At 41.4% G+C, this 18,785-nt stretch overlaps 1 protein-coding gene across 1 annotated transcript; it reads left to right on the top strand.

Annotated features, from left to right (window-relative positions):
* The first annotated feature begins 6,907 nt into the window (after positions 1-6,907).
* bambia (BMP and activin membrane-bound inhibitor (Xenopus laevis) homolog a) lies at positions 6,908-11,605 on the top strand. Its single transcript, XM_044177112.1, has 3 exons — positions 6,908-7,503; positions 9,304-9,594; positions 10,484-11,605. Exons 1-3 carry the CDS (start codon positions 7,428-7,430, stop codon positions 10,900-10,902), a joined length of 786 nt encoding a protein of 261 aa, XP_044033047.1. The 5' UTR covers positions 6,908-7,427; the 3' UTR covers positions 10,903-11,605.
* The last annotated feature ends 7,180 nt before the right edge of the window (positions 11,606-18,785 follow it).

Below are 18,785 nucleotides of genomic sequence, written 5' to 3'. Positions count from 1 at the left end.
AGAAAAAGTAAACCGATGCAGTGAAGTACAATCACAATGATCATGTTGCCTTTTACTGTTCAATCTTACTGTAAAGTCAGACTCTAGCATACAATATATTTAAAGTAATACCGTATATTATATATGAAATAAAAATACATCAATTCAAAAACTGACTTCTGCATCAATTACACATTTTTTTCCCCTCATTGCTGTTTGTGTCAACTTGAGGAAATGACTGTTGCAAACTTGGATTCAGATGTTTTCATTCTGCGTGTGTTATTTGTGGTCAAAATGAGGTGTTGTAGCATTTTATAGCATTTCTGCAAACTGAGCCAAACTAGTTGTAAAATATTTGAATACCCCTCTCGGGTCCGGGTCACAGGTCATACCGTCACATACCTACAGAGGGTGGTAAAATAACTTTGTTTGTACAAGATGTAGAGACAAGCTGAGAAAACCAGCTGAAAGGGCTGATGTGGGGCTTTCACACACACTCATTTACGTCTGTAGACCATAACATCTTAACTTTGAATTATTAATATTTTCACAGTGGTATACATAGACTTTCAATGAACGAGGCACAAAATCGAGTTAAATGTAAATAGACTGTATTATAGTTTTATTTCTTATTTTTTCTGCTGTATTTGTGTGTATAAAAAGTGAAACAATATTGTTTTTTAACCATGAACTGTTCTATAATAATATTTTGAGCGGTTATCACTAAAGATTTGTACATTTTTTATAGGTGTTTGTGTCATTTTTCTTGAATTTCGGGGTTTCTGGGAGCTTTACACTTTGTTAAATTGACAAAATGATAAGTCAGAAAAAAAAAAGGATACCATGCACGTGGGGTGGCGACAGTTTAAATTGTGCTAAACAAAGACAAAAATGAATCAAAATGAGCCTGGACTCAAGCCTGCTAGCTTCAGGCGATGAGTTTTTTTCATGACAGGGTTTTATGTTGACTGTATTGTTTCCGAGTTAGAGCACGTCCTTAGGTGGAGCATTAGACAGGGCACGGAGATAGATAACGTTATATTTTTCTCCCACTTATTTAATTCTAATTTTTTTTTCTGCATTTGTACATCAGTACAGGCGCATCCTACCTCGCCTTATTTAACTATGTAGTATTTGTGTTACGCACATACATAGACGCAGCATGACAAACTGTACTTTTTTTAACCTTTTCTAATTGATTTTTTCTATGTCCTCTTTCTCTGTGTCCTCTTTATATAATTAAACATACCATTCTTTTAAATACTTGACTTTGTTTACTACATGCACACTTTAAAAAAAGATTATGTCAAACTACTATTTCTAAGGTCAAGAATGAACTCTCAAGTTCAAGACAAAGCTCATTTGTTTGTATATTTATTGACGAAGAACATGCATTTTTTACCAAAGCAGTTCCTTCCTCCAGAACTGTGTTATTTACAGGGTTGAAAAGCCCTAGAAACTGCTTAAAGACCTCAACTGGACTTGCAGAATAAGCAGAAGGATACACCATTTTCAGTTCTTACTCCACCATATTGTCAGGCACCAGTGGTACAGGGCAGCATCACAGAGGTTGATAGGTAACGGTGCATCGCTCCTGATGATCAAACAGATTATCTACAAAGTCATCTCCGTGTGTGGATAAGAGAACAGAGTGATACTGAGTTAATTCTCAACATGAAACGAGCAAAAACAACGGCGGATGCCATCAGCTTCCTGTCTCGGAGCAAAGTGTGCATGAACTGAATGCACAGCCTGTATCCCAATCTGTAACATCAAAGCGGCTGCGAACAGTTCCCCTGCACATCAGTATGTATCTACATAACTGACTACAGACTATTTGCTCCATTATCTTGAGGGGAGGGGGGGGGAATAGATCACGGAGGATGGAGACAGTCTGCCTGTCTCTGGTTCTTCAGAGACCTTGATATGGCTCACATCAAAGAGAGAAGAGGAAGCTGGGAGGTGTTGGAGGATGTCTGTCTGCCCTGGTGTGTGTATCACGGAGAGGGCCAGTTTGAGGTTTAGATCTTCAAAGTAGGAATATTTGTGTAAAATAAGGTCACGCTGGCCAGTTAGGACTCCTTCAAAGCGTTGGATTAGAGCTCTTACTTGGGTTCAGTTTAAAATCCAGACTTGCTTTGGGTCATCCACTCCCTCAGTTAGACTTGACCTCCGCTTAGCTCCCCCCCCCCCATCCCCCATCTCAGCAGTAACCTAGCCATCGTTGCCCCAGCAGTAGGGGGGGGCTTTTGTTAAGCAACCCCCCCTACTGTCTGTACCAGGTCACACCTATAAGTGTCCCCTAATGTGTGAAAGCGGACACAACCTGTGGGGTGTAACTGCTCCCTAAAAGGCCACTTACATGAAACCCCCACCCCCTGTGCTGAAAGCGTGTCGACGCTCATCCTCTCAGCATGAAAAGACACGCGGTTTTGTTTGCTTACTGGTGGCCTTTTTAAACAGCATGCTTCCCTGTCTGGCAGTTGGGAGCAGGTACACCACATCAACCTGCGTCAAGGTTCTTTCTGGAGATTGTCACATTTCTTCTTCTAACGTCAGAAAAAAAGGCTTTAAAGGGGCATTCTACTGTTTGTATACATCAAGTTCAGTTTACTTGTCACGAGGAGCACTGCTCAGCCTGTGAAAACAGTTGCATAATGTCTTCTGTGGTTTTCTAACGTCTGAGAAAATAATCCTGATGATGTCATAGTGATGTCATGCGGGTTCTTTTTCAGCCTAGGCTTGGAGAAATGTTTAACGTAAAAGACTGCGTTACAAAACTGAAGGTGCGGAGCATTTACCAGGCAGGGAGGGAACGAAGGATGCTGTTGAGCTGCATTATGGGAAATTGAGGATCCAGTGTTTTTGGAGTTAGACCCATAAGGACTAACAGTCAGGATAGCTTGGCTCCTGCTGCTGAGTTTGACAATCCTTTTTCAAATCTGTCTCTCGCAAGTCCCTCAACTTTTTTAGAAGAAGGAGTTTAACCACTGAGCCACCGTGCTGCAAGGGTAAAGGGCAGAAGGGCAATACTATAATGGCCGGAGTGTCCCTTTAATGTTCATTACCGGATCTGTCTGAATGTCACAAAAGAAATGCATCATCGGCCGACGTACCTATTTTCAGAATCCAAGTGCCAAAGAGCAGTCTGAGATGGAGCTCTTCTGTAAAATAAAAAGCTCATACCAGTTTTGACCACCAGATGGTGATGTTTAACTATCCACCACAAGCAAAGGCAGGCTTAAAGAGATGGAGGTGCTGCTCACATTCTAGTCAAGGGGCATTTCGGATCATATTTAACAGAACAAAAGCCAGACATCTTGTGTCAGATGTCTTAAATATCTTAATGCAAGGCCATAGCCATGGAATCAACACTGGGGGGGGGGCCAAATTTGCTGGGGGGTCCGGGGTCCCCCCCTCCCAGAAAAATTGATACATTTGAAAATCAATTTCCTTCCATTGTTGGCATCATCATGCTCTCTCTCTGACTGTAATAAAACGCCTTGCACTTTAATCAACCAAACACTAATGCTATTTATCATAAGCAAGTACAGCTATACAGTATACTATATAAATATGCAATAAATGAATGCTACTACTGCCTACGTAAATTACACATGCAACATAAATGATTGACACTTTACTCAGACTTCATGAAATAAAGACTTTGTTGTTAGTTGAATACACCCCTGAGCACTATTGTTGGTCGCTGGGTGAATGTGTGGCTAATTAACTTTCCAGGTAATTTAGCTATGATAGCTAACGTTAGCTATGGTTGATTGATTAGCACTCACAAATCTGCCCCCTTTTCACCCAAAACGTTTGTTTTCGCTGCAATTACGGACACTTTTTAGCAAAATATTATATATTTCCACAATTACAGTTCAAAATAAAATACGTATTGACATTAACATTAGCTTTTCACACATGTTGTTATTGGTACGGTGTTGCAATAATGTAGTGTTATTAACAGGTCCTAACTTTACGCAAAGCTAGCGAGTGGAATTTGCTCACAATGTTTGGGTTGTTTGCTAGCTAATACACGGAATGTAGGCCTATGTTAACTAGCTAACATTCTGACAGGAATTTAGCATAACATTGCAAGACGATAACCATTCATATAATTATTATTTTCACAACGCTTTACAAACGCTATCACAACCGACAGTGATATAGCCTATGTAACATTCATATTACATTCTAGTTTTCCACTTTTTAATACACTTGAAAGTAATGAAATAGAGAGACAGTAAGTTACAGTGTTTGAATTGTACGTACGGCAACACCACTTGGACAAACCAGAACCAGAACTGCAGTGCACTGTAATACTACAACCAGTAGTAATAATATTGTTATGGTTATGATTACATTTGCTAATGATTATTTGATTACATAGCAAAGGCATTTTTTTTATTAATTTATATTTTTTCTATCAATATATGGGGGGGGGGGGGCATTTAGAACATAGGGGATATGCCCCCCCATATATATAATTACGGCCTTGTCTTACTGCACTGATAATAGGCGCCATAGTCATACAAAACTGAACATTATGCCATGTGGGCTTCCCAGGCCTATACCTGTGCTTTATAGACAATTACACCCAGTATCACAGAAACTGATGGAGACCAAAGGAGGCCATTGCTCATAAGAATGCAAATGATCCAGCATAAAACTAGTATTTCTGTTGACTTCCACCCTTTTCATCTAGCTCTCACCATAGATAATGATGTAACGCCGGTCGTGGACTGGCGCCTCTGTGGAATTGCAGATAATTACGGTAATTGCAGTGAGTAGTTTTCTATGTTCCCTAAAGCAGTATCCTCATCCTGTTGTCTGTTGGGCACTGTTAAGGCCTGTGGATGCTTATTTACACGGAGCTCTGAACGTAGACAGACTCGGTCCTAATGACCCCCCGCCCCCCTCCAGGATATAATGTTACCATCATACTTAAGACTCTCTGCATGGTGAAATGTTCATTTTCCTCCCACTGATTTTTCTTCGTGTCGTTTACTGCAAAAATACACAAAACACAAATTCAAAAATAATTTAAAAAAAACTTTTTTTAAAACATGCAAAAATATATTTGTAGGGTCACTAACTTGCTTTTTTGTGTCCTTTAAAAAGATAAAAAAAAATTGGTTCTACAAAAAAAAAGGCAGTTGTCGCTGGTACAGATCATGCGCGCGCGCGTGTGTTTTGCATTGCCGTTTGTTAAAGGCAATTGTGCCTGTGCGCGCGCGCGCGCGCGCGATGTGTGTAGTCTCGGTGGCGCCATGTGCTTTTTTGGATTGCTAATTTCTCTAAACGGCTGTCCGCTCCTCCCTGCAGCAGCAGCAGTCTGGTAGCCTAAAGGGAAGCGGCTCAGCGCGGCGTCAACCTGGCTGCCAGCAAGATGACACTAAAGGAAGCTGCTACTGGCCAGTCTGGCTTGAGTTACACAACAGTTACTTCAAATATGAAATGTGATTAATGGACCCTGGGATGACTCCGTAGCCCACATAGAGCTGTATTTTACAATGCCATTAAATCCTTGCATTCATTATCTTTCTTATCTATCCGGGGAATCATCTGCATTTTGGGAAACAGTTTTGGTATTCTTTAGCTCTGGGGAATAGCTATGTAGACTGTTTCGTCACTTGCTATGTAAATGCACTAAAGTTACACATACAGGATGGTGAGGACGAACGCTTCTTTAATATTTGGTACATGAACAGGGTTATATATTTAAAACGTAAGGATGTAAATTACATATGTGTTAGTGCACATGTTAAAATGACTACATATTAAAATATTTCATTATGAAAATAGTGAACAAATGCCCAAACTACACGAATAATGTAATCAGGCGACAGTTTGTATCCACACTGGGCAGTGCGTGGGACAGTTTGTTAACCTGGTGGAGTGACGGCTGCCAGGACCAATGGTATCCAATAATGACATATGGAATATGGTATTATGGAAATGAAGGACGATGAATGAAAGGATTGGCCTGACCTTAGCCATCAAGCAAGAGTGTGACAGACAGAATAAGACCGGAATATGGATGATTTGGCCTATAAAATAAAAGCGTCAAAGTTGGAAAAATGAACAATAAATTATTGGAATGTGCAGAACAATGAAATAATGTTGAGAGAGAGGAATCATTGCATGAATATTAAGTGAAAATACAGCAGGGACTTAAAAGAGTATATTTGTATTTCCTGATGAAAGAGTAAATTTAGCATGGGTATAAATTCAACACAGTGTGTGGTGTTGTAGGTCTCCTATTGTAATGTTATCAACCACATAATGTAATCCTGTCATTTATCAGTCATTGCGCCACCTGTGCCCGAATAAAACTGATGTCACATAAAGCAACAGAGTTGTGCAAGACCAAAAATGTACTGATGCATGAGAAGCTCTGACTGAGGTATTTATTGCACCTCTGCATTAAGAAATAGGGCAACCCAAAAAACAATAAATTTTGCAAGTGTACATGTGTTTGTTTAATTTTTTTTAACAAAACATACTTAAGTGTTTAAAGGCCACTTTGCTTGATTGGTTTACTTACAGTGTTTATTATTTTATCATAATTGTTGTCTGTTATATTTTACTTAATTTGTCTCATTTATTCTATTTTAATTGCTGTTATTTTCCCTTTTATAATGTTTTTTTAAAAGATTTTCTTATGAATTTCTTTGCCTCATGTAAAGCACTTTAATTTCCTCTGTGTTTGAATCATAGCCTGTATAAAACGTTGACTGGTGCTAGGCTATACAAATACACTTGCCTTGACTTATTTTGAAAAGACGTACCGGACACAATGTTGTTACTATTCTAACCATAGACTGTATAGTCAATGATTCTAACTAACTTCTCTCTCGGTGGTCTGACCAATAAGATTAGAGGGGGCGGGGCTCTGACAGACCACAGCCAGGCAAAGATACTCTCTGCCACAGCTATTTCTTCGGCTAAATCTAGTCTGGCCGGAGTCTGCGTGCAGTCTTTGACCCAGCGGGGTTGTCTGCTTTTTTGTAACATTTCTCCGTCCAGGAATACAAAAGTGATGCTTCACAGTGACTCGCCGCATATAGAGGCAGAAGAGGACCAGCAGTGACAACTTTATATCGCATTACACTTTCTTCCAAGGAGTATATTTCTCTTTTTTTTTTCTTTCTTTCGGCTTGAAGAAGAAGACGTTGTGTTTAGCGTCCTCCAGTAATGTCGGACCGCTTTTCAAAACACATTCGCTAACTTTTCTGTCTCCATGCGGGAGAGGAAACATTTCGGAGTGTTTTTTTTCTACTTTTGTTCCAGTAAGGATTGTGAGCTGTCGTGTTTCAGCACAGGAATGCCCCGTTTTTCGCCGTAGCTCCATGTAAATCTTTTTGTCGTCCAGCTCTTCGCCCAGCGGACTCCGCTGCTGCCACTGGATACGAGGACTTTTGCGCAGTAATTTGGTGTAAATGGATCGCCAGTCCAGTTTCATTTCCATTTGGCTTCAACTGGAACTCTGTGCCATGGCTGTTCTTCTTACTAAAGGTAACTTTATAGACTTTAGTAAGCGAACAGGGCATGTTTGTTAGAGTCTTTAAATCAGGCTAAACAATATTTGGCAGTGATAAAACAAGACTGAACTCACTCAGCGGCCCTGACGTGAGTTTTGAAGCTAACCAAATATCAGTTTTAGCATACCATTTAGCCCATAAAATCATATTTTGGGAAACAAGGGGAATAAACTACCGAGGAGGGTTGCGATAACGCCACTTTTCACAAGTTTTTTTTTTTTTTTTTGAGATTTAGTGGGGGTTTTTTCTATTCCCATTTACTTTCAACGTATTCTTAGATTAAATCCTTAAATAACTGGAGTGGAAACAACTAAAATGATCCCAAACACAATTATTGGCTTCTTTTGAATACAATGTTTTCCTTTTTTACAGTAGTTATGTAGTAATTTTTGAAGTTCTTGAAACATTGTTATTAATCCTCCAATACACATGATACCAAAAATCATGGCTCATTTTGGCTGGCATGTATCACTTGGATAACTCAGTTTTGAAGCTGCCATTCATAGAAGACTGAGCTAAAGGGCTAAAAAGCCTCAGTGCTCGGCCTGTGCCCCCCCCCCCAAAAGCCCACAAAGGGGGCCTCTCCTTTCTAATGAAATATTCTCCAAATGACCTGCCTGGGCCCTGCCGCTCCAATCATTCACAGGGAAAACACTGATCTGATGATTGTGCTCCTGCACTGCAAGGCATTGCCACAGAGAGGAACAGTTTGTTTCTGAAAGTTTCAGCCTTTAGCTGCTGTATTATTTTTTTAGCTCGTTTTTTTTTTTTGTGACTGTAGCAGATGGAAACATAAGGGAAGGTTCACTTTTTATTGCCTTGTTTATGGAACTATTTCTAATAATGACATTTTTATTTTATTTTATTTAGTTTTCATCCAAAAAGTCACCAGCCCAATGAGGAGAATCCTACATTATATGTTAAATGGATACACAGCACTCACATTTATTGTCCTGTGAAAGTATTATAGTGGCACTAGAGGACATGAAGACAAATACATAGATTTATGTTTTGAAAAGTTACAAATAAAAGAAGCCACGGATGAAGTAATGAGTGGGTCCATGTACTAGTCCTAATGATAAGGGTGCTGGAAGCACTTTAGATGGACCTCAGTGCACCCAGCACCCCAGGCACTCTTGACCACAAGTAAAGCTTTGCGTGCAAACGAGGGAAAGGAGACTCCTGCGTCGTGCACCGGCACCCCCTTTACGAGTTTCCTATTGGGTTGAAAGAAATTGACTTTGGCAAACAAACCACTAATTATAAGCTACACTGTTCCTGTCTTATAATACAGACAAAAAAAAGGCCAATTTTGCATGAGAAGCTATTAAATTAAGGCATATTTGCTGAATTGATGCAGAAGTGGAATATTCCAGTGAAGTTACCTGGCTGCTTATTGCAGGGCAAACCCTTTCAAAGTAAAAGTGTAATAGACCGCAGCCCTCATTTGATAGGATTATGTCCCAAAAACATCTGCAAAGTAGTTTTGTTGGTTAATTGGCTTTCATACAAACTGACACGATTGTACTAAAAGTACGGAGAAAACAAACCTTGAATAAAAACTATTACAATTAGGGAGCTGAATTATATAAACATTTTGATATTGGTGACCCACTGAACCCCTACAAAATACGGCAAACTGCTAAGCTTAAGTTCAAGCCATGTTGCAGTCAAAATGATGGACGTCAAGTATTGCTTTAAAGCATCTAATCTTGGGCAAAAGATCTTAACCCTGCTGTGTTTTTCTTTTTTTTTTGCCTCCATGCATTCCCAGGAGAAATAAGGTGTTACTGTGACGCACCGCACTGCGTGGCCACCGGATACATGTGCAAATCAGAACTGAACGCCTGCTTCACCAAGGTCCTGGACCAGCTGAATGCAAACTCTCCCCTCACTCACGGGTGTTTAAACCCCATTTCCAACGCGGCGGACATATGCAGCAGCAGCAGTTCGAGAGGCGCGGACGTCCTCAGTGGGACCTCGGCCACGATGCTAGGGTGCTGCCATGACGACATGTGCAACTACAGAGGCCTGCACGACCTAGCACACACCAGGGACTCAACAGGTAAAGAAGACACCTCGCGGAGCTGAATCATTGGCTGTCAGGGTGTTTGTTTTTCACCGAAACTGACGTGAAATTCTCTTTAACTGGTTTTAAAATAATTGGATTCTCTGGGGGGATTTTACAATTTCTCCTCAGCAAATATCCAATATTTTACTCTTTCCTGTTCCAGAAACAGTACGATGAGCTGTAGGGTTCTTCAAACACTGCTGTTTATGGATATGCAGGCCACCCTCGCCCCCTCCTGCTATTTTTTTTCCCTACTTCCCAGCTTTACAGAACTTCAATTTGACTTTTAATGGGCTCCAGCTCTGTGCCTGGGAAGCCAGGGAGCAGCCAGTTTACCTTAAGCACTTGGAAAGAGATCAGTTATTCTTTTTTTTTTTTATTATGTGTGCACCATGTAATTTTCCCACTGAGTTGGAATGTGCCTTGTAGAATGAATATTCCCTGACAAGTCTGCATGTTGGGCAGAAATACTAGCTCACAGAGTTATAAAAAGGTGCATAGAGAAACAGAGAGGAAGGGGAGCTGACCTCAGGGGATTTTCTGTTGTGACCCTCACCAGAGCAGACTGTAGTTTATTAGCTCAAATTAATTTCTGGCTCTCAGTCGGGACAAGGTGACTCATTTGTTTTTGCCGCTGCTGCCCTTTCTCACTTCCTCGCTCTCGTCTGTCTTTTCTCTCTCTGTGGTTACTGGCATGACTGAAGAGCAGAAGCAGCTCTGTGAAAGCTTCTCATTAAGCTACAAACTGTAGCTGTACATATATTCAAAGATAATAATTTCCTTTTAAAATATGACACTATGCTACATAGATCTGTATATAATAGTGTAGAGCAGTGGAAACGTGAGCGTGTAGTTAAACAGATGATTATCTCTGTGTGTGCAGATCATAGCCGGTACCAGCCGGACAGCAACAACAGGAACCTGGTGACCCGGGTTCAGGAGTTGGCCTCAACCAAGGAGGTGTGGTTCCGGGCGGCGGTGATCGCAGTCCCCATCGCTGGCGGCCTCATCCTGGTACTGCTCATCATGCTGGCGTTGCGAATGCTACGCAGCGAGAACAAGCGGTTGCAAGACCAGCGGCAACAGATGCTGTCGCGGCTCCACTACAGCTTCCACGGCCACCACACCAAGAAGGGCCACGTGGCCAAGCTGGACTTGGAGTGCATGGTGCCCGTCACGGGTCACGAGAACTGCTGTCTGACCTGTGACAAGATGAGGCAGGCTGACCTGGGCAATGACAAGATCCTGTCTCTGGTGCACTGGGGGATGTACAGCGGCCACGGAAAGCTGGAGTTTGTATGATTCCTGTTGGAAACTATGTGACTGTCACCTCCCCACAAACAGCCAGGACTGCCTCTCAATCGTTGGCTTTTGCTTATTTACTTTAAAGAAATTCCCATTATTTTTCGTCCATTGGACTGTTGGGTTTGTATTTTCTGTTTTTTATTATTATTATTTTTTTTTTTTCCAGTGGCGAAAAGATACGAGACTGATCTCATGCCGTGTGGTTTTTGCTAGAGGAGCACTTTACTTGAAAATGAAAGGCAAAGCAACGAGGAGCTATATTTAAACTTGAGAGGGCAGGACTGAGGTGGAGTGAGAGCTCTGTCACTGCTCCTGAGGATCCTGGACTTTAACACTGAGCGCTGAAGGATTCCAAATCTGTCTTATTTGCACATTTGTAAAAAAAACAAAAAACAAACGTTGTTGCTTAAAACAAGAATTTTACACTGACACCAGGGTACAAAAAAGGACTTGTTTGAGGAGTAAAAAAATTCATTGTTTGACTGTAGGTGTGCACACTCCTCTGTGTACGTTTCAATGATTCGAGCTTATTGTAAAGATATATATATTAGTTGTTTTTTTTGTTGGTTTTTTTTTTTGTCTGATAAAACTGACCTGTGTGTCTTGTTCTGGGTGTATGTCCAACATCTCTCTGTGATCAGACTATAAGCTTGATTGTGAGTGTGAAAGAAAAACTTCCATTAAAATGACTTTTTATTTATTTGACGATTCATTCTTGTGTGTTTACTGTATATTTTGCCTTTTAAAACAGTGAACAACTACAAGCGGGGGAAAAAGTACAATCCATTTACACTTTGCTACTGTGGTCATGGATTTTGTGTGTGACAGGAGCATCCTGTTTTGGCAGTGTGATGTGTCAAAGCTCGGTTGTATGGCCTTGGCGTGCTCCGTAGGTGTGTATAGTGGACCTGACAGTGAGGCCTTGTTTTACAGTAGAGCTGCTACATCTGTCAGTCGTTCTTGAACCCTCTCCAGAGGTCAGGTTTTCAGCTTCAAATAACTTTTTTTCTCTCTCTCTCTCTCTCTCTCTCTCTCTCTCTCTCTCTCTCTCCCTCCTTTACTGGCTGGATTTATTCTGGAAGTAGTAGTGGTATTTATTTTATACTCACTCTAATGCCAGTAAGCACTCCTCTGCCTTTCTGTATGTCCATGAAAACACTGTTCCTCCTGTGTTCAGCAGGGTGTCAGTGAGGAGGGATTTCAATATTATTTTGTTATGTCAGTGGTTTGGGAATAAATTCCTCTGTGTCTATTTACACTAATTTGGAGAAGCCATATTTGATGTTTTAAAAAGATATGGCTGTTGGTGTTCTATATCTTTTTGTATTGTCAATTAATCCCATGAAAAGGCCAAAACCAACAATGAATTGATCCTACTAACAAGTATTGGCTCTGTTGCCAAAGCCTGATATTATTGTGACACTGTTGTCTAAAAGCTATTAAAAACACATCACTGAGCCACACTGCTGCACTGGGTGACATGTTCCTCCTTTATTTTGACTCAATCCCACATTCACCGTCCTGCTGTCAGAAATACACAAGCTCTAAATTTGTTTAATCAAAATAGTCCCTGAGATATGCACTATTCCTGTCACTGAATGTTTAATAAAAACTACAGTGCCCAGCTGTTATGAGAAAGGCAGGCGTTTTTAAAAAAAATGAAACTGTGTGTTTGTGACCTGTTTCTAAGTTCTTGCCAATGGGCTTGGGGCTGAGTGCAGTGGTAGGGAAGCCAGATGGACTGACACGTTGGTTTTGGCCTTTTAATGGGATTTGTTGACAATTAGGAAAAATGACACCAGCCTTATCATTTATCAGTCACTCTTGTTAAAAGGCTGGTTTACCCAAAATTACAAAGTGGTACTAGCAATGCAGATAGTTTTGCTTTTATTTGTCCAGGTTTTGAGACATCAGTGTGAAAGGGGGCTATTTCTTTGGTAGAAAGTAGTTCAAATGAAACCGGTTAGCAGTGTGTTCTGTGGATTACACAGAGTAACTGGTTATATAGTAGAGAGAGAGAGTAAGAAAGATTTGAGTGAACTGACCCTTTACGGATAAAAGGTATTTTTTTGCACAATAATGCTATTTTTTTATGCTATATTGCCACAGGTCGTGCAGCACCTCCAGTTACTGGAACAGAGTATTTCAACCATTATGAAATACTGTTACTTTTTTGGCTGAGTTCTTGCAAAATGTGTATGCAAACAACAACAAGTCGAACGGTAAAAGCTCGATTTTGACAAGCGCGTTTGGAGACTGCGGTTAGGTTTCTGTCGTGCTCATTCGTCAGGAGTTTCTAACCTCCAGCTGAATGGCACAGTTATCATGACGGGGCTGCGACAGTTGGTGTATTATGTGCCGTGTGCGTCACACAAAGCAACATGGGGACGCTTGGGTTGAAAAGTTCACACCCTACGGTCTCCCCAGTCACCGTGGTAACCGCAAGAAGACATCCTATAAGTAGTTTAAAGTTGAGGTCCGCTTCACTGAAGAGTGTGTCTCTGTTCTGAGCAGTGACCCTTGTTTCTTTCCATTAGGAGGACAGGGAAATACTATTAGCAGCTAACCACTTAGCGGCAGCTTGCATTAGCAAAGCTCAGGGCCTCCCCCAGGACTATTACCCTTGTAATAATAACAATGTCCTCTGCCTGGCCTGCCTAATGTGACTGCTGTTTTCTTTAGCCTGATTCCACTTTGCTGGCTCACCCATGGGTGTCAGGTGGCCACGGGAAGGTGAGGAAGTCACCACACATAAACCTAAAAGGTGAGCCCATTTTTTAATTTTTCTATGAGGAGATATCAGTTGTAAGCAAGGAGACACAAGGACGATGACACACACATTTCCTTTGTCTGGCTGCTTTGTGCATTAATGACATGCACGCACCACCTAGACCGCCGCGCACACACCAATGCCAGAGTCTGCTGCTGTAGCCAGGCGTCCTCCCGTCTCATCGACATCCAGCAGTCACAGCTCGGCCTCGACAATAGCCGGAGCCGGCGGCGGCGGCGGCGGCACGGTCATTAGCATCGGCCATTTTGTGCAGCACTAGGCGGTCAAGCTGTTTGCATTCACATGCAAATTTAATGAAGTGGCTGACCAGCCTCCATCAAAAGAGCCCCAATTTGTTCTGAAGCAACTTCAAGCTGACCCCCACCACAGTTTGCCAGCGTATTTTTTTACTGATGCTGATTTCCAGCAGAAATCTCACAATCTCATCCTTTTTTCTTTTTTTTCTCTCTTTTTTTTAAAATCGCCTTTACGGCTTCACCACCACCTCCACTGCCTCCAAGCTGCATGTTCTCCTTCCTCAGGTGGGTGACATTCCTGAAGCAGGGTTAACAACCTCCGTGAGGTGCTGCCTCTCTGTTTCTCCCCTGCTGCCCTCACAATAATGCAGTAATAGTCCAGAAAGGCCTTGTTCCCACTGTGGCAGCAGCAGCATGTGGAACAATATATGAAGTGTAAACACACATGGAACCTGTTAACACCTGAGCTCAGTAATGGATGCACACCTCCCAGGGTAGTAACAGGCCTTTCTTCAATCCTTGTATGTTTTTCTTGGTTTTCTTCCCTCCATGTTCTCACATTCTCCATGTTCCACCAGCTCTCCTAGTCCCCCCCTCCCCTCCCGGTGGAACACACACACAGTTTGCATTGCTTTGTATTTGATACAGTGCTGAAACGATTAGCTGATTAATGGATTCGTCGATCAAGTGCAAATTAATAGACAATAATTTTGACAGTTGATTAATCGTCAAAGTCATTTTTCAAGCAAAAACGCCAAACATTAGCTGGTTCCAGCTTCTCAAGTGTGAGGATTGGCGACTTTTCTCTGTTTTCTATCATTGTAAAGGCCGTATGCTTCTAACAAAATAGTTTGTACAACATCTAAAGGCAAAAGTGTTAATGCCTGTACCGAATGGCCACATTTGCAGATAGCCTCCTCCTGGCTGCATGCCACTGCCTCACCGATTTCCCTCCAAGAACTCGGTGTCTTGCGTGTCTTTGTAGTCTTGTCACAATGAATCATGCAAGCGGGAATAAGTCAGTCAATAAGACAGTCTCTCCTCAAAAAGACTCATGATGTTGCACTCCGTTGTACACACAAAGCGTGACAGAAATAGTTGTGATGAACGAGACAAGAGAACTTGCGAGAGAAGTTCAAACTCTGCCTACTCTCTTACTTCTGAACAGTCGCTCTGAAACTCTATTACCAGACGAAGAAGAACGTCGACATTGGATGACAACACACTCAAGTGGATGACTTAATTTGAACATTTTTTTAATTGTTGCTCTCTACAGTATCTGTGGATGGCAACTAAAGTATGGTTAAGATTGTGGTTATGGTTATTAAAAAAGGCAAACGTTTATTGCAGGTCTGTGATGGGATGCATTTCAGAAAGCTCCAAAAAGTCTGCATTTGTAGAGGGGTGTTCAGATGCTGTTGGACGATCTGAGAAGAAATGAAACGAAGCCTGCGAGCTAGTTCAAGCAGTCAACATGAGCGCACCGCTACTCTCTCATGGCCAATGCACCGTTTTAACCCTTTTGAACATTAATATAGCAGCAAAAAAAAAACAACGATTTGCTATGTAAAGATATAGTGGAATAATGGCGTCCTGACACCACACCTCCTGTAAATGTGTTGCAAGCTTCTCTGTTCTTTGTTTTGGTAGCCGGTCCGGCCGCGTGTACATGTTAGTGCATGTGAGTCCCTCCCTGTGAAACTGTTGGCTTTGAGGAGAGCGATACAACGGCTGTTTCTTTTCTCATCTAACGCGGTGAATAAAAGTTTTATTTCAACCAAACCAGAGTTGGTGATTGTTGGACTAACAAAGACGACGATTTGGTGAGTTTTAGTGTGTTTCTGTCCAGTTTGAATGAAGTGTGTTTTAAGATGATCAGCGAGGTAAAATGATTGTTTTTCTCAATGGAGTCTGGTGGGCTGTAGTGCCCATTTGTTTTGGTCTGAGATGCTGGTGCTCTGGTGCCACATTTAGTGGCAGTGAATGACGCATACAGCTCCTTTAAGCCCTCGGTGCCATGCTCACTCTTTAGCCCGATTTGTGACCTTACTCTGTGAATAGCATTTCCTTCATAAACCTTAGGACGAAAGTCAAAACATTATTTTTCGTTTTTATTTTTAGACATAGAAATCACGAAAATGCTTTGAGTATGTTAACTCTGTTTAAAGACTAAATATTGAATCGAAAAAAAAATTTGGCAGATTAATTGATAATGATAATAATCAATTGCTGCAGCCCCAATTTGATATAGTGGCAGCATGCCAGAGCTGCTTCACACTGGGGCCTTGACAGAAGCTGCTGTAGCGGCCCCAGTGCGAAGCGTTCTTGGTCTAAATCATATCACTGATACTTGAAGGCTGTTTACCAGTTCCCAACCACAAACAAATACAGACATTCCAGAAAATAAACACAACTTGTCATTCCAGAAGACAAAAAAAAAAAGAGGATTTTTAATTGACAAATCTGCATGACTGCAGAGACAAATCATCCTCTGTGGTAACAGATATCTGCTGGAATAAGACGTGATCTAAATATTTAGCCAATTCATTTCCTTCCAGTGGATAAAGCTACGGCTTCAGTGCATGTCCTCATATACCTCCTCCCCCCATCTAAACATTTACCCCAGTGTGTTGTTAACATTTAGATATAAATCTGCCCCAAAAGAAAAATAATAACGTTGGGAATGTTTACAGGATTGACCGGGCTTCTTGAAGCTAAATGTCACCATGTGTAAATAGCAAAAAAGTTTTGTTATGTTCCTAAAAGAGGGGTTTCCAGCAAAGTCCAGCGAGAAAGTGCAAACAAAATGGCTCATATACACATGCTTGTGTGCACGTCTACGGGTCTGTAGGCGTCACACACACACACACACACACACACACACACACACACACACACACACACACAGAGTTTTAGGCCTTGGTGATGAGCTGTCACTGAACTGTCAGATGCAGGTCCACTTTCTCTGGGGCTTCATGGATGACGTGGTGTCGCATGTCGTTCCACTTTGTGTAACCAAGGGCACTAACTGGCCCCTATCTGTCACCTGAGGGGCGCAGGGCCCCTGACGACAGATGACAGAACAATGTCACCCCCTCCTCACTGCCCCAAGAGGCAGACAGTCCCTCCAACCACTCATCCACTCACAGATGACATGAATAGGCTCGCATACTGTACACGAGTGGTAGAATTTCTTGTGTGTATGTGTGGCTCCATATAAGTACCATTGCCGTAATGAAGACTGTTCTTCCGTTTATTTTCAATTTCAGTGTTTTTAAAAATGTCTTTAGCCTTTCCTTCCACGTTGTGATTGCCACCATGTTAAGCAACTGATCGTTCTCTAAGCCCTGCCCCCTTCGTTAGCTAGTTAAATAAGTATGACATGGAAAAATGTAAGATTGTATGGTTATTTCACTGTAACATAACCCTGTTTATTTTTTATTTTTTGGACATGCAAGAGGTTAGATATATGCTTTATACAGTATTTTTCCGTTTTAACGCTACAAGAGAAAAGATTTTTAGCATGACGACTAATAGGCTAACCAATGTTATCTCGGATAGCGAGTTTGGTGGACAGGACAGGGTCGCTAACATTAGCCAACACCCCCGATATAGTAGCATCCACCACCAGCTTTCACACAATGGGGAAATACTACACAGTAAATGTGCTATCTTGAACGGGGCTTTTTTAACGTAAACCCCACAAAATAATGTAGTATGAAATGTTGCTGGCCACGGAAGTACCGCTAGGTTTCCACTGTAGGTAGTAAGCTCATTAGCAAGACACGTTAGCCTTTGACTTTACGTTAAAGCAGACAAACACAGCTTAATCTATTACTTGCACTTTTGCTTTTGAATATTTGGTTTTGGAAAGGGTCAAAAATGTAACGTTTATATATACTGAATATCGCTCCAAAAGCACCTAGTTACGGTTGCTAGGATATGAGTGGACAATTGCTGGTTTAGCTAATGTTAAAAATTAGAATCAGCTACATTTGAACAAATTTTAATACATTTTTAGGTTTGATTATTAGAGCAGTGATGTCTGCAAACTAAGAGCTACCATGGTAATATGAATGAACACTCACATGAATCTGTAGCGGGGCGAAGGGCAGGTGTGGCGACCTCCTAAAGCTTGCATGCATGCTGAGGACTGATGATAATGGCTCCCACAAAGCCATTTGGCTTGGCAGCAGGCCAGCCTTCTCTACCTAACAGAGATGTGCACCTTGAGCTGGTAGCACAGCCTCGGGACTTGATGCTAGCTGGCCGGCTCTGATGTGTACTCATTGTAAGTGTAGATCCCGGGGATTACCGGGCTGAAAGCAGAGAAGCTTGTGTCTTTCTGACAACATCTCTGTGTGACCGAGGCTAAAACCACTATAAGAGTTTAGGAAGTGTCTAAAATAACATGTGGTTGGTGAGACAGATTCTTCCAGAATTTGTACATTGAAGCTGGTGTTACAGCTGAAAGTTTTAAGTGGAATCCCATACTGATACAGCATGTTATAGTCCAGGATTTTAACTGTGTCCCAATTCCATACTACAAACCAATTCTAAACAGGTATGTGGTGTGTTTACGGTGGAATTCTCCCACGATGCAATTCACAAATAAAATGGAAGAAATTGAAACTAATTTTAAATAGTGTTAAAACAGCTTTGCTGCAATATCAGGACTATCTTAAGATATCAGGGATATTGACAACCGATCCAAAAATTCTCTCTTGAGCTGTGTTCACATTAGAGTGGAAAAACAAGGCTCTTGCGCTGTGCATACAATCCTATGCTGCATAGTATTATTTATTTATTATTCACCACTATTTGAGAATTTAATGAGAGTTTTATGTATATAT

This window comes from Siniperca chuatsi, linkage group LG19 (genome assembly GCF_020085105.1).
Source record: "Siniperca chuatsi isolate FFG_IHB_CAS linkage group LG19, ASM2008510v1, whole genome shotgun sequence".
Taxonomy (NCBI): Eukaryota; Metazoa; Chordata; class Actinopteri; order Centrarchiformes; family Sinipercidae; genus Siniperca; species Siniperca chuatsi.
Note: the sequence above shows the minus strand (reverse complement) of the source record. Positions and strands in the feature narration are given on the sequence as shown.

Bases quoted from the DNA above. Each gene is read 5' to 3' on its own strand.
- bambia (XM_044177112.1), top strand. From the start codon at position 7,428: ATGGATCGCCAGTCCAGTTTCATTTCCATTTGGCTTCAACTGGAACTC. The intron at 7,504-9,303 runs GTAACTTTATAG...ATGCATTCCCAG, and splicing joins GGCTGTTCTTCTTACTAAAG to GAGAAATAAGGTGTTACTGT. The intron at 9,595-10,483 runs GTAAAGAAGACA...CTGTGTGTGCAG, and splicing joins ACACACCAGGGACTCAACAG to ATCATAGCCGGTACCAGCCG.